The sequence below is a fragment of the Rhipicephalus microplus genome, chromosome 1 (genome assembly GCF_043290135.1).
Source record: "Rhipicephalus microplus isolate Deutch F79 chromosome 1, USDA_Rmic, whole genome shotgun sequence".
Taxonomy (NCBI): domain Eukaryota; kingdom Metazoa; phylum Arthropoda; class Arachnida; order Ixodida; family Ixodidae; genus Rhipicephalus; species Rhipicephalus microplus.
The window spans coordinates 198,576,630-198,597,417 of NC_134700.1; the positions used below are offsets into that span (position 1 = coordinate 198,576,630).

The 20,788-nt window shown below is 45.4% G+C and overlaps 1 protein-coding gene across 1 annotated transcript in view; it reads right to left on the minus strand.

The window, feature by feature from the left end:
- The window catches only part of nolo (ADAMTS-like no long nerve cord), a 285,907-nt gene that overhangs the window by 15,509 nt on the left and 249,610 nt on the right, over positions 1-20,788 (minus strand). Inside the window, exons 5-15 of the mRNA XM_075889771.1 lie at positions 19,802-19,946; positions 18,371-18,500; positions 17,596-17,803; positions 15,523-15,667; positions 10,925-11,018; positions 7,354-7,484; positions 6,060-6,257; positions 4,796-4,925; positions 3,645-3,855; positions 1,275-1,466; positions 226-323 (exon numbers count right to left, since the gene is read on the minus strand). Of these exons, the coding sequence (XP_075745886.1) occupies positions 226-323; positions 1,275-1,466; positions 3,645-3,855; positions 4,796-4,925; positions 6,060-6,257; positions 7,354-7,484; positions 10,925-11,018; positions 15,523-15,667; positions 17,596-17,803; positions 18,371-18,500; positions 19,802-19,946 (1,682 nt within the window). The remainder of the gene's footprint in view (positions 1-225; positions 324-1,274; positions 1,467-3,644; positions 3,856-4,795; positions 4,926-6,059; positions 6,258-7,353; positions 7,485-10,924; positions 11,019-15,522; positions 15,668-17,595; positions 17,804-18,370; positions 18,501-19,801; positions 19,947-20,788) is intronic.

Here is a 20,788-nt window from a genome sequence, read left to right on the forward strand (position 1 = left end):
TTACAAAACAGAGCTACACTTGGCAACTCACGCACTGTTAGATATGTACGGAGGGGGTCAAAAGTTTCTGGGCCACTATCCCACGTATTCCTATGGAAGCGGGGCTTGGGAACATTTGACAGCCCCTCTACATGCGACGTTTAGAGCTAACATACAATACTTTGCGAAAAAACTGGATATTTCGAGAAAAACTGTCTTTATAAGCCTGTAAAGTTAGGTACTTGCCTGACATCGGTAGTAGCATTGACGACGACACCTGGACAACGCATCTTGAGCGTCGTTCCCCTATACACGGACGCTGCTCCTTCAGCAGTCAGGGATACCTGTTACCAGTAACGGACCAATTACGATAGAAGATTTAGAAAATTGCTGAAGAGACGTGATTCAAACCTAATAGAATAAACGGCAATTTTTCGCGCCATTTGGAAGAGAGATAGTAGCATACAAAGCCCTACTTTTTCTACGGGGCCCACAGTGTCCAAACACCCGCGTCGTCTTCGACGAAGGGCCCAGTATCCAAGTACCAGTGTCTAAAAATGCGGGCTGTCACGGGTGAAGACCACAAAAAAGCTTCCTTTTTCTTCAGCCAGAAATCTGTAGTGTTAACGCACCGTCGCGATGCCCTTTTTGACCTCATTCATACCCTCCCGCTCTTTTCTTCTCTTTCCCACATTGACTGATTGATTGGCATGTGCAGTTTAACGTCCCGAAACCCCCATATGATTATTAGAGATGCCGTAATGGAGGGCTCCGGAAATTTCGACCACCTGGGGTTCTTTAACGTGCACCCAAATCTGAGCACACGGGTCTACAGCATTGTCGCCTCCATCGAAAATGCAGCCGCTGAAGCCGGGATTTGATCCCGCGACCTACGGGTCAGCAGCCGAGTACCTTAGCCACTAGGTCACCGTGGCGGGGCCTTTTTCCCACCTTACCAGTGCTTTCTGAGGATGGTCTTGTACTGGTATCGCTGGTACTACTATTTTACGGTAGTACAAATTTCCCCGTGGCGCTACCGGTATCGATATAAGATTGTAAGGTATCAGTGGAAGCTCTGGTGCGTGATTTATTGATGCGATATCGACGCCTATCTTTAAGCTTAACTCACACTTTGAGGATTGGCCCCATGATGCAATAAAGTGGGAGTAATTCACTATCAAACACATTCTCACAGCGAGAAATATCTGACATTTTCTTTATGTAAAACTACAGTTTCAAACACAAAGGCAACAATAGGTAGCCAAACCGGCGTGTTCGTATACACAAACGCCCACCTTCCTCTCGGGTCCTCCCTGAACGGAACCTTTGACTCCACGACAGGGCTTGGAGTTGCAGGGTTTGACGGCACGGGGCTTGCGCCTCGATGCGCACTTGGAGGGTGGCAGTTCGGCAACGCTGCCGTACGCCAGCTCCCTCTGGCAGCGAATCTTGCGAGTCTTCACTCCGCCATCGCAACTCTTGGAACACTGTGTGAACGGTCGCAGCACTTAGTGTCAGTAGATACAGACAGAGATATAGATTGAGAAAATGACAGAGAGAATAAGCGAACTTTGTCAAGCTTGCTACCCATGTGAGAAGGCGAATGCACAGCACAACGCTGATTCACCAACGTGAGAGTGCGAGCCTACTACACGTCGATTACTTAACCAGATTTTTAATAACCTAAAATGTTGGCTCCACACAAGCATAGCACCACTAATGCTACAAGTAGTGGTTAATTTTTACGAGTACGTTCGACGCGGAGTAAGGATTCCTGATTATATTTTCGGTGGCTCGAACAAGCGTAACTTGAAACAAAAAATAAGGATTTAGGAAAGGTGCATTGAAGAGTTGATTACCTCTTATCATGGCGTAGAAAATAAATATTTGCTTAATTTCTCGATAACTTTTGTAACACTCGCTTTTCTCGATAACTTTTGTAACTTTTGTAACACTAAGAGAATTACGGAGGGATTTCTTTTTACTTGTGGATGTCGCTGCACATAAGCATAAACGATGATGTTAAGTTTCGCCTAGGATTAACCTGGCATCATCAAGTGCGAGGTCCACGGGACGTCGTTATTGGCTTTATGCTCTCCCATAGGACCCCGTGCATTAAATTGTTATCAACTTTTTTCTAAACACACGTGTAACTAATTGGAGGCATCGTCATTTGGTATCTTGAGTCTGTTCATTAACGTTTTCAGTGTTTCCTGACAGAAAAATCAAACAGAAGTGGCGTGGACGAAGCTTTGCACACATGGTCGAAGGCCGGACCGGCGTAATGTGGAAGACCCCATTATGACATAATTAAAGAATTGGCACGGTGCTGGTGTGGTCGCGGTCGTTCGGCGTAGGGAATCCCTCAGATTACTTTCAGCAGTGATGTTGAAAGAAAACATCATGACGACGACGATTTTTTTCTGGACGTGGAAGGTTGTCAACGCACTGAGAGTGACAGCGGCGACGAACGATTAGCTGTGAACCCACGAATAGTAAACTGCCCTTCACGTCTCTTCGTGCGTTACTGTTTTTTCCACGCTCGTGAGTCACTTTGATCGTATTTAATGTATAATTACCTTCACCTAGGTCAAAATAAAAGCATATTTTTTCTTATGCATTGCATGCAGCCCAATTACAGTGGGTATATTAAGGAACGCCGCATGACGCCAACACGCTCGAGCTCGAGCAGCGAAGCGAAATGGTTTTTAGAGCGATCAAACATGCAGTTACGACTACAATCTACGCCTCTCTGCTTTCCCTGTACTTCACAAGTATACCTTGCGAACAATGTTCTGAGGAATTTCAGCAACTTCGATGTTTCGAAAAGCATACGTGCGTATTATTTTCGATATTCTCGTTTAGATCGCGCTGATGGAAACTGCAGCAATGGAGTGCAGTGCATTGCACACGCTTAGAGTCTGAGCGTGATTATGACAGAAGCGCTACTTAATGGGAAGTTAAATGCTCACGTTTCTTTGAAGAAGCAACTCCATGTTGCTGACAGCTCAGGTAATAACTACAGCGTGATGTGTTTGCAAACCATCGCCACGTTAAACATTCGGTGCAGTGCAGGCACGATTGGGCGCTGCTCCGTAGCTGCCTACTACTGTGGAAAATCCGTCACGCAGGCTCCGTACTATAGTTACCTCGGAATGCCGTTTAGTTCATACGTCAATTTTAGCTCGCGCACTTCTCTGTAGCCCGCACAGGATTACGCAAGACATCGCTGACGCGCGGTCAATCAGAGGACGCCCCCACCCTTCACACTACGGCAAAAAAAAAAAGGTGGCAGCGAACAATTAGCACTCCCTATCGTTTGGGAAAGTACTGTGGTCCGATATATGTTTATTTGAAGAATAAGAGTTCATCCGGCGAAAGCGGCATGGGGCGTACGTCCGTGCGTGCTATCTTTACCTACGCAAGTTCACGGGTTGACCATCCACCTACAGCCATCTTCAATTGCAGGGCGCGCCACCTATAGTCTGTGCGCATTGCGCATACTTTATTTAAACGCACACTAAAAACAAGGAAATAAGACAGACTGCACACAAAAGAGAACCGTTTGCCTTTCTTCCGCCTTTGTATAGCGTGCGCTATCATTCATTATTGTGTAACAACAAGCCCACATTGAGAGTTTCATCCCTAGCAGCGAGGAATGATACCTTGGTCCACTTGTCCGGCTTCCATCGAGCCACGCAGTCGACCAGGTTGCACATTCGTCGTTCCAGAGGCCTGGGATCCGGGCAGTGGCTGTCGTGGACGACGAGTGTGTTCCCCACGCCTCTGGTGACTTCGTGCACGCACTGCACGCTGCGCCACTGCGAACCACCGCCGCAGGGCTTGGTGCAAGGCGTGAAGTCGGACATGTTCCACCTGTTGCCAAGGTAGTGAACGCCGTCGCATTCGTCATCGTTGTTGCCGCTATTTAATACTAACATTTCACACTTGAAAGCGGCTGTACAGCTATGAAGTGGCGACTAATTCCTTCGTGGGGAAACGGGGTATCTTGCTGGAAAGGGATGAAGAGGGCTACGTATTGAAATTGGTGCGCTCTTAGACGCCTACTAATGGCACAACACAAAATTCACATATTTTATTAGTACCTCAGTTACCCTATAAGCTTAGCAGATAGGGAGACCATGTGTACACGCCACATGTGCGTCTTAATTGTTAAACTGTTTTTTTTCTCTTTTTCAAGTGAGGAGGAGAAGAGAAAAAAAATGTTATTGACTTGAGACCAGCACTACGCTCTCGTCACTCTCGTGATAGCTGACGAAGTCCAGATTTTGTCTCCTCTTGGCACGAAGTGCCGCTCAAAGGTGAACTTCATTTGTCTTCTGGATGAAACTATCGCGTAGCTTCGTCTTTTGCAACGAAAATGAGGAAGAATGCGAGATATGGCTACCTCTTGAACGGCTACTCTGGAGGCCACGTTACCATTGTTGCCACAATAAAATACATATTGTTTTTCCAAGATCAGGTTGTTTTAACGTTACCCGGAACCGCGCAACTGATTATGGAAATGCACAAACGCACATAAAGTGCCTCTAGGTAGTTCATTAAGATTTTTTTTTTTGCCGTGTAATGTGCACTAGAAACGAGATAGATGGCGGCAAGCCATTGTCAGTTTCTGCGGAGGTCTGTGAAATGAAGCAGCAAGCAGTGCCAGCGAAGCAAGCGAGCAGACGATGTCAAGTTAGCCTTTCATGAGTCATTTCACAGAGCGGTGGCAGGTTGGTTGCTGACCTATCGGGATACCTAACTCTTTGAGAATGAGTTGTTGGTTAGGATAAGTTGGAAGGAGAGAACATACCTTGGAGGGCACGGCATGTTGTTACACGTCTCTGTGATGGTCTCCGGTTTTTCTTTTATGTCACACAGGACGTAGCTCACCGGTTGGCCATCCGCGTTGCGAACGCATTCTACCAAGGACTCTCGAATCCCTGCGCCGAAACAAGTGTTGAAACTCATAACCATGCAAACCAGGCAACAAACATATCTCTCAGGCATGATAGAAAATGGGCGATACCATATTAAGGCTGAACGTTGTAACAAGGTCCATGGCCTCTGAATTCAGAGAAAGAAGTGCCACGAAAAGTTACACGAAGCATGCAGCTAAAGACATGATGTAAAATAGGTTGATAGTAAATAATCTGTTTGCTTGGTTTTGTTCATACATTGTAATTCCACCATTCACAAAAAGCCGATCGGGACTGACGCCTCTCAGGCCGTGCTCGTAGCACGGAACAGAACATCATCAGAATCGAGCAGTCGTACATCACGGTGGCCATTATTATGGAAAATTGAACTCATTGTACATAGGCGGGAAACTTAAGTCGCCAAAGAGTTTCCTTCAGGACAATTATACAAATTTTACTTTTGTACTTAGTTCTACCTGAGCATAAAGATCAGAAACAAAAACACGTAAAAGATGATTCATTTACCCCGTCATTGGGTTTAAAGAAAAAAATCTTCTTTTAGCTAATTGCAGTCATTGATAGCTGTGACATTTGGGATGCCTGAAAGTTAGACTAACATAAATTCATGCATTGGCATGGACATCGTTTCCAACATAAAACATTTTTATATCGACAATTCTTATCGGGCTTCGCATGGTGCTTCGTTTTTATGTTTACATCAATCAAAAATATAGGATTAGCATTGGATGGTTAACATTAGTTCCAAAAGATTATCGATATAACCCACGCCTTACGTTGAGGTGCCTTTAAGTATCCACTTTAGGACGACCGTGATAATCTAATGCAGACATGTCTACGCGTAGTACGCATAAAGTCACCTTCGTTCTCATATTAACTCGCCACGGTGGCCCAGCGGTTATGATACTCGACTGCTGCTCTCAATGTAGTGGGACCGCACCGGCCGCATTGTGAGTAAGCCGAAATGCTGGAGACCAGTGCACTTTAGGCGCACGTGAACGGACCCCAGCTTCGGCGCCTCTCATACTACGGCGCCTCTCATAGTCATATCGTGGTCTGAGGATGTCAGATCCGTACGGGTGTTATAATTCGCCCGAGATTAAAATTCAATTGGAAAGACGATGTCGTATCTGCGCTTACCTCCCAAACAGGAGGCAGAGCACGGCGTGTACCCCGCCGAGCGCCACGAGTAGGGCGCTTCCGGCTTGGTTTCGATGCCGCCGCCATCGGCTCCGTCCCCTTCTTCGTCGGCCTCCTCGTCCTCTTCGGACTCGCCACGATTTTGGTCCAGGGCACAGGGACGCATCGTGCAGCGCTGCATCTCTGCTGGACGGATGCCTGCGCCACACGAGGATTATGTTCACACATGTCTGCTCCCCCCCTTTTTTTTTTATCTCGCGGTGAGGCACGTTCCAATGTTGGTATTCGACACCCATCAGGTACTCTATCGTTTTTCGCACGTTTTAAGATCTAGTTAACGTCCTTGCCTCCTGCCATTGTTCTTACTCTCCTTCAATAGCTATAGTCGAAGCGTGCGGTGGCTAGGGGATCACGTATCGTACGAATGTGTGCGTACGTACGTATGCATGCATGCATATATGTATGTATGTATGTATGTATGTATGTATGTATGTATGTATGTATGTATGTATGTATGTATGTATGTATGTATGTATGTATGTATGTATGTATGTATGTATGTATGTATGTATGTATGTATGTATGCATGCATGCATGCATGCACATGTATGTATGTATGTATGTATGTATGTATGTATGTATGTATGTATGTATGTATGTATGTATGTATGTATGTAATGCAATCAACTTTCTCATTTTGCATTGCGGGTCGAAGAAAAGCTGCAACGCGACCTCCTCGAATAATGAAAGGGTGTTGCGATCGGAGCCTGAGCTGGTCGTTATGTCTGCATGGTGAACTGCACAAAACACGAACGTCGAGTATAAGTGAGAACCACACCATCATATCTTCAAGCGGCGTCTGTTCCTCCAGGTAGCGATCCCCTCGCTTCACCTTATATTTTTCGCAAAGAGAAGCGGCTGTCGCGAAATCCGTATGAGTGATTACGCCTCCGTATTTTAGAGCAGGGTTGTATACAAAAATATCTTTTTTCAGTGGGAGGTGGCACTTTTTTGTTCTGAAGTGTGGGCTGGACAGGTGAATAGTCATTTGCGCTATGTATGCGTGGTGAAAAAACAATCAGAGAATGGGGGGGGGGGGAATGGGCCCACTGTGTCACTCCTGCCTACGCCACTGTTTTAGAGTAAATAAACAAGTGAGTGCCAGAGAATACATGGGGACACAGCCTGGGTGTCTTCTTTTACATCGCATTCATTTTTGTTTGCTTTGAAAATTGAAATGTGCAGTACCACTATAGCCCAAAAGATGGTTTTATTAAACTTTAGTTTCACCCACCAGTGCACTCCTTGTCGGGCAACTTCGCCATCGTGCGGGAGAACTCGAGAAAGATCTTGCACTCCACAGATCGCTTCTGGACGCCATCGCCGCATGTGACGCTGCAGGATCCCCAGTCTCCGACGATGAAGCTGCGCAAGGCAAAAATTGTCGAGTTGACGTTAAACAGGCTTAAAAAGAATTGGCGTATCCACGAAGTGAACGATGATGAGCGGGCTAAGCAATGAGATCGTTCGGTGTTACCGCGATTCACCCAGGACATTGACCACTCACGTATGTAAATGAGTGACAAAGCGGTTAACAGTTAGATACAAGGCTTATCGGTCATAAAGGGTATGTCATGTTGAGTCGTGAATTTCGTCCTGCCTTCATTAATACTGATTTGTGGTGTGTGATCTAGCCTGATGTTGGCAAAAACAAGGTGTGTACACGCTTCTCTGGTGTTGTTGTTGGTTGTTTCCAGTAATACTCTGTGTCGTATAGAGCTTATCGAGACGTAATATGCTGCCAGTCGTTGTCCGTGATCATCATCGTCATCACGGCTTCGGCACCCTCTAAAGGACAAGCATCGCCCTTAATAAAAATCACACCAAAATACCAGTGCACCACAAACCTGTATAGGCTATATGAAAATACTCCTTGAAGTGACGCTGGGAACGTTTCATGAATGCTGCTGTGTGGCTTACAGACACCAGTTAGATTGGCTAAGTTGGTTGGTGGGTTCCTTGTGGTTCGGTTCTCCCCATTACTGGTCGGTGTCGTGCTCTGACTCAACTCACTACGGTTGTTTCGCCATAAGTCAGGCAGCAATAGAAATGTAGAAAAGTTTAAAAAAAAACTACAAACAAAGTGATTACAACAAAACCTTCAACAAATTGGCGTTTTCCAGTCAAGATATTACTAGGCCAAAACCTCGAATATAAAACAAGTTGATTTTTATATTTATTTCATCTATTATAATAATCTACTTATTTTTTTTTATTTTCAATGTTCGCCCTACCACCCCGCCGTGGTGGTCTAGTGGCTAAGGTACTCGCCTGCTGACCCGCAGGTCGCGGGATCGAATCCCTGCTGCGGTGGCTGCATTTCCGATGGAGGCAGAAATGTTGTAGGCCCATGTGCTCAGATTTGGGTACACGATAAAGAACACCAGGCGGTCAAAATTTCCGGAGCCCTCCACTTTGGCGTCTCTCATAATCATATGGCGGTTTAGGGACGTCAAATCCCACATATCAATGTTCGCCCTACCAAGACGTTATTAGAATCGTGGTCTGTTTAAATGCAGTGGTGATAATAAACGAGTTTAATTTTCTATAGTTGCCTTCTTGTGTAGTTTAAGGGATACATAAAAACAGGAGAGAGAGAGAAACAGCTTTATGGAAGCGGCAAGCTTTAGAGGAATTATATCCTGTCCCCTAGATAGCAGCTAAGAGCCCTTGGGCTCAAGCGGCATCGGCGGCTTGGCTTCTAATATTTTTCTCGTAATGCAAACTAACGGAACGTGCCATTATATTGAGAATCGTCATCATCATCATGTCTTCATTAGCTGTGATGAAGCTGCGACTAATATATCTGGTGACACAGCAAACCCACACAAAGTGCATGAGACTCCAAACGCCGTTTTTTTTTCCTAACCGATAGTTCACGAGGAAGGCAGACTTACAATACTCCATTTCTGTTGAATAGCCCTTAGAAACATGTTTTACACAATTATCTGCCTCGCTGCATATTTATCTAGATCCGAAACTTCTTGGCCCGAAGAATGCCGACGCCGTCCTTTCTAATTCACTCCTTGCCTCTCGTCGGTGAAGCGTGTGCCCTCATCGGACTTGGACTGATGCCTTCGAACGATCGTGTTTCTCAGCGCACGTGTACTCGAGGCTAATAGCTTACGGTCGTGCTTAAATTGGCTTTCTAGCTGCGCACACTAGGACCCAAGAAAAAAACTTAATGAATAACGGCCTCTCTCCAGCAGCCTTAATTACGCACACAGGTCTCGACAATGCTCATTAGTTTATTGTGTCTATGGCGGAAGATTAGCCTCGCTAGCGTATATTAGTTGTTCCGGTACTGAAGCTATGTTTTGTGTGGTGTTTATAGCTATATGTTTTGCTACGTTAAAGTACACGAGTCCGCGTTCATTCTAGTGACGCCTGCCGTTAGTTTGTTACGGATATCAATGCTGTAAGATCGCTTTCTTCCGCTTATTAGCGCACTGCAAAGAGAGAAGATCCTCCGTGTAAGAACGATATTAGGGGCGAAGCTCCTCAAAGGTCGTCCTCTCTTCCGTACGTAGTATGTACCCATCTCTAGATTATGACTTGCTCAATAGATGGCGTAGCATGTATATGTCCTTGGGAATAATATATCAAGATGGCGTTAGTGGTTTTCCCAGCATGTCGACGGATCGAATTCTGATGAGCGGGGCGAAGCGTCCATCTGTCCATCCATGTGTCGAACCATCCGTTCGTTTCCCTGTCCGTTCATCCGTTCGCCCGTCCACTCATCCGTCCGTGCTTTCGTCCATCCGTCCGTCCATGCGTCCATTAATGCTTCCGTCTATCCGTAGCTCTGTCCGTCCGTGTTGTCCATTCGTCCGTGCGTCCATCCATGCGTCCATCCATGCGTCCGTGCCTTTGTCCGTGTATTTATCGGATGGACAGAGAAACGAACACACGCATCCCTACTGAAACTTTCCGTATGCGATGTCCAATAATTCCGTATGTTTTCGTAAGAATTTTACGGAAATATGTGGAAAATATATGGGAAACATATGCATTCTTTATGAAAACTTATGGAATTATTGGACTCGCATACGGAACGTTTCAGTGGGAATGGACGAATGAACGGACGCTTGAATGGACGCATGGGTGGACGGATGGACGAATGGAAGTAAGAATTAACGGACAGACGTAAGCATGCACGGATGGACAAATGGATTCAAGGACTGACGAACAAACGCTCCGCCCCACTCATCATCATTTACCCCATGGATATGCTGTGATTTTTTTAACGTTAACAAAATGTTGTGCTACGTAAGTTGTTCTTCGCTTTTTCTTTGTCGACTTTCATGTTTTGAAATTTATTGGGGATGATTCCGGGTGACGCTATTGACGTTCAATGCAATAATTAAACACTATTACTTGAACACGAGAATTTATCCTCCACCACACAACGCTGTCCAAGTCTAGCACAAGCGTTCACATTACGAATGCCTTAGACTGAGTACAGAAAGAGATCTTTGTCATAACGAAGACTCCGCAACCATGACTATATCCGTGAACTTTCAGAATACGGTAGGGATAAAAACAGTAGAAAAAAAGTGTTAAAATTCACTTACTGTCTTGTAGTAATCTCTAAATATTTTATTAGTTTTAATTATTCCCAAGCATTTTCGTACTTCTATATAATCGCGAAGTCCCTTTTTCTCTTCGTCTGTATATAATAAAATTCTGCATTGGTATTGAGCTATTATATTCTCGGTTGCATTCGTCAAATATGATTTCTATTATTTTGCCAAGTTTAGACCGATTATAGACCTGGAAATGCAGTGCGTTTCGCAGGTTCACACCTTGGTTCCGGTGACTGGTGGTGTGATTTGGAGTGTGCATTGAAGGGTGCAAAGCCTTGAGGAGGGGCGTCCTCTTGAGATCCAAATTCTTTTCCTGTGAACAAGAACAAATACGTGTCTAAGAAAGAAAATAGAAAAAAGTGTGGAATTCCGGCGCATAAAACACTGCCTTTGTGGTTTCCTTTACTACTTTTATACGTCCTCAGCAGACACAAAATTAACAGCACGTTGTTAGGAATTCGCATTTCAAGCAACTTCCACCAACTCGCCCAACTCTGAATCCTTTTGAATTACAGTTTTGCTTGACTGATCTTTCTCCGGTCAGCAGCCAATCTTAAAAGCTACAGGTTAGAAAGTGTGACCTTTTACCGGATTGTGAGAATGTAGAGCGGCAACTTTCACTCGAATCCGCAGGGCAGCCTTGTATACAACTTGACGCGCTCGTATAGGTACCAACCTTGTGGAGAATGCGAAACGCTCCATGTCAAACAGCACGGAGACGCGCAAACACACCGCGGCTCATCTACAGAACTTCCTGTCGCATTGCATTAGGCACAGCGCTGTCCACCTCAGACTCCGTGAACTAGCCCAAGGTAATTTTAGGGGCGAAGCTCCTTATGGCGTGGCTTGGGCGTTTCTCGTAGTACGTAACCACCAGTGGCACATACCCGAAATAGGTATAACATTTGATCTCCAAGATGGTGCCGGTGAGAGATTTCTTCTGTGCGTTGTTTAACAATAAAAAATAGTGCTCAATGTACATGCCAATGGCTGCTAATGGGGAATGAGAGTCAGGAGCATTCGGCTTTTAGTCAACGCGCACGCTGCGATCCCCATTAGCAGCCATTGGCATGTACATTGAGCACTATCGGACAAGAAAGGTTTGCTACATTATACTCGCTGGGTGTAACCTCCTTAGTTTTAGAAAGGTTTAGCAAGCGTTGAGCCGCAGGGCCATGAATACAATGAACTAGTATATACCATCAATGAATTCGAGGTGGTTAATGGGGGGAAGCAGATACGAAGCGCAATCCGTAAGAAATTAAAAGCTGAATCCTCCTGTCTCTCATTTCACATTAGCAGCCACTGGCATGTACATTGAGCACTATCTGACAGGAAAAGGTTGCTACGTTATACTCGCTGGGCGTAACCTCCTTGGTTTTAGAAAGGTTTAGCGAGCATTGGGCCGCAGTGCCATGAATACAGTGAACTAGTATATACCATGAACTCAAGGTGGTTGAAGGTGGGAAGTAGACCCGAAGCGCAAGCCGTAAGAAAGTGTGCGTGCGCCACCTCTCGTTTAGTCCCTGGAATGTCTACTGAATGGCGGTGCTTCTATATGGGGAATATATGATAAAAAGATGCGAGATGGTGGGACTTGGAGTGTTGAATAGATGGACGAATGGACACACAGACAGATGCATGGATGGACGCATGAACGGACGCAGGGGCGGATGCATGAACGAACGCAGGGACGGGCGCACGAACAGACGCATGGACGGTCACACAGACGGACGCATGGATGGACGAATGCTTCGCCCCACTCTCCATCATTCACTCCGTGGATATGCTGCCATTTTTTTCTCTTTCGCAGTCATGTAAAAAAAAGGGGGTGGGGGTATTCGGTGGTTGGCTTGACTGGGAGTACCTGATTTCCTTTACACTTTTACGCGACCAGAGCCCTCGTAAAGTTTTAATACTCCCTTGCTTCTACTGTCAAGATGTCACGCTAAGTACCGTTCAGTGGAGAGGACGGAAATAAATCGAGGCCGCGAAATGTTCTCTAATCGCATGTCGAAACGATCGTACGCAACTAGAACCTGCATGCGACCTGTACGACGCTGCGCTTTTCTTGCAGCGATCGAAGGTTGTTGCTAGCTCGAATGTCCCTCTCAAGTTTCCCAATGGCGGTATTGCTTGTTGCTTTTAACTTCAAAGTACACGTTACCCACCCCCGCACTTAAGTATATACGTCAGATAGAGTGCCTGTAGGGGTTGCTCGCCGATGCACTTTAGTAGGCATGTGGTGTAACACGGCCTGACGTTTCGCTGGCTTAGAGCTTGCCTGTATTGCGTTGCATAACAGCGGCCGACAATGAATAGTTTCCTTTCTACCTGTGCTGCTCGCTAATATCAAGACGATCCATTTATGTCCATGTGGCTTTTTTGTTCTTTTTTTACAATTAAGAGTTAAAACACTTACTACATGACCACTGTTATAGAGGTATATACTTGATTTAGTACCCCTGAAACCTACATTGCGAAAATAGTGGTTCTTGACTTTTCATCCCATAAAATTACGTAATAGTTGTTCATCTGATCAGAAAGGGGTCTTTCTGCATTACGTTCGTTTGAATGTATACATAGTGTTGGTCGATAAGGCGCTACGAAAAGGAGAGAACGGTTACAAGACGAGAAAAGGTGAACTTCCTGGCGTAGAAATATCAGATGAGGTGTTGAGATGAGCCAGTGCCATGGTATATACAGACTGAATATTATGTTACGAGGGCAGAGTTAAGGGTCGATATCAGGAGGACAGCCTCTGCCACGCAACGAAGTCAAACTAAATACCATGAGCTTCGTGACTGCCTTCTTCTCAAGGGCAGTTGGTCGACCGGATGCTAAACATGAAGAGGTATGGTGGACTGCAGCCTATATGTCAGGTTTTTGTAGGCGAATTCAGGACGTATTTATGGCAGGGACACGGCGGCTAAGAGTGTGGCCGTAACACGATTTTAGTGAGCAGCGATAAATAAGAGAAGCTATTACGAACTTCACCTGCCACCAGTGATAATAAGGCTTTACGGAGTCGTTTGATCGATTAGCGTAGATGAGCCTTTTGAGTGATGTATGACATGGAACATAAAAAATCACGTTCAGGTCATTATTAGCAGTTCCACACGCACACATACTTGAACGGATGATTTCAAAATGTGCATCCGCAAATTTTTCTGAAAAGCAGGCCCTTGGCAATTTCAGCAGAGAGATGAGACCAGACCAGGTTCGCCTTCGAAAGTTGAACCAAAAGGCGCGAGAGCACGAGTAACGTGTTCTTCTTATCCACCGCACTAAATCGGTGGTGACGCTTATCGTCTCGTTACCCGAATATCGATATCAGTTGCCGCTAAAGACAACCAGATGATCTAATCCAAGTTTCCGTAGCCCCTCCACTATACAACGTTCCTCGTAATCGCGTCGTGATTTAGGGACGTGAAGCTCCCAAAATTGTTTTTATTGTTCGTATGAATTGGATGTGTGACGCCCAGAATACACTAGTGTTGTCAAATTTACTGTCCGTCGACTTCGCTTCCTGTGTTTGCGTGTTGCGCTTGGGATTATAGCATGCACTACACACGTGCGTTCACGAATTCACAAGAACTTATGAACATCACTGCGATCATTGCTGTGAACAGCGACGTCATTTTAGTGTTCTGCTCGTTGCTCCCATCTGTAATTCAGTATTGGTTTCACTGGTAAACTTGGTATAACTTCATTTTATGGCTAGAATTGCTGTAAATCGAACAACAATTGATGAGTGTACATTAACAATGGGTTAAGTCAAGCATCATTGCGGCACCATGTGCTTGTGTCTTGTTTGTGTGAGAGATAGAGAGATATCGTATGAAGAAAGGCAGGGAGGTTAAGCGGAAAGCAAGTATCTGATTTGCTACCCTGCACTGGGGAAGGGGAGGAAGAAAAAACAAGAAAGAGAGAACGCTAGAGAGAGAGGGAGGAAAGCCAAAGCACACACACACTATAATGTCATAATAGTTCGACGAAGTGGTACTTTGTCTTTGTGAATAAACAAAAAAGGTAATTTCTGAAGTGACAGATACCATAAGCATAGATTGATTGATTGATATGTGGGGTTTAACGTCCCAAAACTACTATATGATTAACCATAAGCATAGTGTAATATTAAAAAAAAAACACCATAAGCACCATAACACCATAAGCATAGTGTAATATTAAAAAAAACAGAGCAACTCACTACCTCAACCATAGAGTTGAAAATATGTTGGTGATCAGGCATGTGACTTCAAAGAAAGCATTTTTTTCTTCTTTAGCCGCCCCTGATGAGTATCATGCCAATGTGCAGAGCATGCTAACAGACACGCTACTTATATTTAGTGAAACCATACATAACGCACACACGGCGACTCGAGCAGGTATTCCACACGTTATATTCCTAGCGAACGCTTACGTGGGAGGGAAAACTAGGTCCATATTCTTCTAGAGTATATCGCAAATCAATGGAAGCACTGCAACTTTTTTTTTTCGCAGACACAAACATTGGGGATTAGTACTGAGCAGATTATGTAAGTTGACAGTGAGCGTGGCGGCTATGTGTCTGTTCTGCCCGAATGAGAACTTCTAGACTCACCGATGTAGGACTATATATATGAATATATATGCTACACTGTTGTTTAAATGTTTTAACACAACAATGAAGTGTAAAGCTGTAGCGATCACTAAGTAATGGTGATAACAACTCCTTCGTTTATTTTTTTTTATTTAAAAGAAAGCGCTCCTTGCAGCCTTGTTTTGGCAATGCTATCAAGAGCCCATAACAGAGTGACGGTGTGTCCAGCTCTCACCCTTGAAGAGGCACGGGTTTCCCGACGAGCACTGCTGCTTGGACCGTGGCCGTCTCTTCGGGTCGCACAGGTGACTCTTACGGCCTCGAATGTCACGGCACTCCACCGCCCGTGTCTGCGTGCCCACGCCACACGTAGCCGAGCACTGCGTGACAAGCACGGCGCCCGCAAAATACTAGAATGTTCCAAAAGCTGGGGGATATCAAGAATAAAAACATGCACTCCAATTTAAAGCAACAAAATATAACAAGAAAAAAACTACGCAGACGTTTCACCACGTATAGTATCCTCAGAATGCACTGGCACCAAATGAGCGGAAGTTACCCAGTCCACTACTATAGTCTCGTATGTCTCTCTGTATACACACTCGGGAGGGGGCCGCGGTTGCTTTTGCACGCCGACTTGTCGCGACGAATGAAGCACGATTCGAGAGGCTTTCTCTTCCCCCACCTTTGTTCACGAGCCAGCGTCGGCGCCAAGCTGAAGGGGCAAAATCTCGAAGTTTTTTTTGTTATATTTTGTTTTGTATGTTGTAACGATTACATATGTTGTACCGATACACGTGCATCGGTACAACGAGTGTAAGCGTGTCGTAGGAGTATTTTATCTCCAGACATACTCTTCGCTGGGTGAATGCGTATTGCAACAAGATGGCGAGATGGTTAGGCGCAGATAAAATGAAGATGGAAGAACTAAACATTTTGCAGGACAGTGCCTATCTCAGAAATGGTTTTTATTGAACAGAATTATATTCGTAAGGTCTTCGGTCCTCACTTATGATGCGACTACAAAACTTTTTGGTGACGCTACTATGACGACAGCTGCATGAGTGTTACGGTCGCAAGTGTGGAGGTTGTCAGCCAAGCAGTTCAATCTTTGTAAGCGTAAACAGGTTCGCGCAGCACTCCATGTCATCGTTGCTATAGTAATTTTAATATTGTCACTTTGCGATCGTAAAGAATTGAGCAGCCAGAGGCAGCATAAGTTAAAAACAATAATTTTAGAAAGCTGCATTTTTCGCAGCAAAAGCTGCTGTGAGATTACAACTCAGGTCACGTGCAGCTGTCCACCGCCGCCGGTGTCCGTAACCACATCACGCGAAATTAAAAGAAAAAAAACTAGCACCAAGGACACAGTGGGGCTCGAAACTCGGGTCTGCTGAGTGCCAGCCCAGTATTCTACCACTGAGCTACGCTGGTGCTTGTGACTTGTTGGCAAACTTGCCTTAGGCAGGCTTAATGTCGGGAAAGCAGTCGCGTTATTACGACTTGTAAAGTGTTTTAAAATATTAAAAAAACAACCAGTCGTCGCACAATGCGATTAGCGTAACGAGTGGGCCGTCCAATTCTCACACCCATTACAAGAGCTTGTTCTTGTTCGCCCATTTACAGTGGTGCATACCTACTTCAGTCATGATCCCTCACCGTCATCAGCCACTGCATGAACAATTGGTGCGGAATTCCTTGCAAGCGCTTAGTGGGTACCACGCATCTCAGAAGAATGACAAAAAATAGTGTAGCGAATGCCGGCCAACTACCCAAAAGTTTATTATTACTGCCCTAGTGGGTATCAAGTACAGGTGCTAGCAGTAGTTACCCAATCAGTGTTTTCAAAAGGTTCTGAAAGGCCGCTCTTCTAGCTTTCGCTGTGACTGTGCTGCGCCTTCTGCGCCAGCCTGGCGTTTTTTTTTCTTTGAGAGAGTTTTGTGGGAGCGTCAATTTCTATGCATAGCCCAGAAATTTTTATTTGGTTAAGTATTAAGCAATCACAGGCTCTAAGCAATACTGAAAGCATGCATGAGCTAGTTTTTGTCAACTACCGTTAATTAAGTAGCAAGCTATCTGTGTGACTGGCTATAACGAATGAACTGACTATACATTTACCCGCCTTTCAAGTTTTCTTCAAAAAAATTTATTTGCCAGTTCAACGATTCAATATTCACCGCGGCAAGAACCAGTTAACTTGCTTATTGTTTTATCAAATTTGTCACCGGTTGTTTAGCTGTACATCATCGCGCAAGAGAATCAAGGACAGCAATCTTTCATCTATGAGACCCGGTGCTATAGACGTCACCTGTGACCACTGGCCCTCGGTCCAACGCGAGCAGGGGTGCGCATTGCAGGGCCTCGTGTCTACCGGCCTCTGTCCGGGGCAGAAGTGGTCGGCCACAGCCGCCGTGGCCGAGACCACAGTCGCTGAGGGCCGCACACAAGACACGTTGCGCGCCTGCCTGCCGCCGCCGCAAGACGCGCTGCACTCGCTCCATTCGCCCATAGCCCACCTGCGAACGAAGCAGTAGTTGGGAGAATCTCCGGATGCACGATGAGCATATGATGGTGAATGCTCCGGAGTATAGTTATTTGCTCGTAGAATAACGAATCCATTACGCCATTCTTTTTCATATTACAGCAATACGAGCTGGTTCGTCTCTAATGCCTTAAATTCCGCGCTTTTGAATTGTAGCGAGCTTCACTTCCTCGTTTTGCGTAATTACACAATAACAACTATGGAAACGTGACACGAACGACATTACAACGACCACATAGCTATGTCGTGCAGCAGAACGTGATCACTCTCGCTAACTCTTTATTACCTTGTACACTCATCAGGTTTGCGAAATTGTCTACCCTAAATGCATAAATGATCTGTGATTCGTATTACGCTCAGTAGAAACAAACAGGCAACTTTGTCGACCACATCAAAAGTTTACAATGCTACGCTACAGCGACCGCACATTAGGCATCTTCGAACAATCAGTGCGCTTTTTTTCAATCGAATTAGAGGGGCTACCAACGCAATCTGACGCAATTAATGACTGCTTTACGAGGACTGCTTAACGTACGCGTACCCGGGTGGGCAGGGGTTGCTTCCGCAGGCACGGACCCTGGAGTCTGGCCGGGAGTCCACGTCGCAGAGCCGGTCATCCACTTCGGCGCCCGTGTCTGACGACGTGCACACTGGGTGGCTCTCCTGGTAGCCTGCGCAATCACATGAACGACACAGGCGCCTTGCTCATGCTCCGGATTTCTCAATGCTGCTGGTTTATCGCAAATAGTTTTCATCGTCAACAAGAAATGGCATTTGCCTCCTGGATTGTTATCTGATAGTTGCATTCTTTACAAGTACGCACTTAATCTGGGGAACAGATAAGAGTCCGGACGCCCTGCCCCCCCCCCTTCCCCCCCCCCCATTCCTCATTATGGAATCTTTATTCTCAGAAAAATGAATAGAAGTAAGCTGATTCGTAAGCTGATTCTCTCCTTCCCATAAACTAACTTCTCTATCCCGCACCCCATATAATATTCTTCATCTACCCTTCGAGTTATGTGCAAGATATGACAAGACGTTCTCACATTGGACCATCTCTGGAACTTCAGCCCAACGCTATAGCATACCTTCATAGGAAACACTTATATCAAGTTTTCCCCCGAAAGGCCTACCCAATTTAAACAACATTCAGTTTGTGACGTCAACAGAAAATCTTTCTTCAGTATCAAACTTACGCTGCAGAGTTTTAAATATTTTGTTGTGTTTAAAAATATTTTGTACCTTTGTAAAGAGCCCGGATTTCTTTAAGTGCTGCTTATTGAATTATACTCTGGTAGGTTCCGCAAGTTCCGCAATTACTCCAATGTGTGCCGAAGGAAGAACGTACAAAATTCCTGGACATGCTTGAACTGATAAAGAGAGGACGAGTAAGTGAAGCCTCATCATAGAAGCGTAGTGTTTCAACATAAAGCTACGTCATCTCGTAAAGATCCCCATACTAGTCGGCGTATCAATCCTTCCCGGTGTCTAGGCGGAGGCTTCCCACCATATCCGAACATTCTTTGTGAGTTATCTTTTTCGTTGAAAAACATGCAATAAAGAGCCAAATTTTCTCTACACTGTGAATTAGTAGGACGGGCACTGCATAGGTGTGAGAGCTGACGTTTGTTTGTTTTTTCACCTCTTTTTACAGGCCAGGGACTGAATTCCCAGTTTTACATTTTGTGTCAATGTTCTTGTTGCCATTGGGCGGCTCCCTGTCTGTTGTTATACTAATCATAAGGATTCGCTGAACATCTTCCTTATTATACTTTCACGTCATAGGAACCCTCGATGAGTAGGGCCCCAAGGGTCTGCCTTCACCGAATGTGAGTCCTCTGCGTGTTGTTATTTGAATTTGGCCGAGAGAGGAAGACTGTCGAAACGTTTCGCACTACTTGCAATCAGAATTCAAGAAGATCTTACACTTTTCTTTTGAGCAACATGGCAATAAAAGGTCTGTGAGGCTCACCTCCACCGCAGGTTGCCGAGCAAGGCGAGAATGGTGCCTCCGCCCAAGAGAAGATGGGTGCCTTGCAGGTTGTTCCGTTGCCGCCGCATATGCCGCACTCGTCGACCTCAGCCAGTGAGCCCAGCTCCAGGTCGCAGCCCACGGGCTTCCGCAAAACACAGAAGAACGCGCACGCACCAGCGCACAGGTGTACACGTGTGCTCACACCACGCAACGCACGACACATTAAGCAAGCCAAAGATGAAACAATAATACTAAAGTGAACATTGATGAAATGCTCACTCTCAAATGACGTGTACCTGGTGAACCTCCCTGTCTTTTCTCTTGTCGTTGTCCTTCTTTAAAAGACGACTAAATACAAATTGCCACGTTTATGGCATGCTACTCTAATAGATCTCGCCCAATTAACAATCGCCCGATTGCAAGTTCTACGATGTCTTCGAGACTCGGCGTCATGGAAGTGTAGACTAGGCACTCCCAACAATCGTTGCAACTGAAGAACATTCATAGGCAATGCTGTTCATTTCAAGACCTGCTGAATGGCTAACTAAGGGGAACTAGATATGGTAGGGGGCTATAGGGTCTTCGGCTTACTGGAATTAACTGGCCATGGACCCACATTGAGCGAGAACAATGACCTTGCATGAAAAACTAAGCTTTACCTTCATCCCCACGAGTATTTGTCACGAAGCATGAAGGATGAAGCCAGGTGAAGGGACCGTTGTTGGGATTGCATCCTGCCCTGCAAAACTTTTGCCACAGCCAATTGCTAAACTTTTCAAATGGGTCCGACCTTAACATGGTCTTCATTAAACTCTGATGAGTAGGGTTGGACTGCAGTAAATAATTACTGATGACGAGTACATAATAAAACTGTACTTATGCATAAAAATGGCTTCATTGCGGTAGTACAGGCAATCAAAATTTGTAGCTGTAGCCGTTCGTTTCAAACACTCAGGAGCGCTTGCATCGGCATCGCTACAGTAT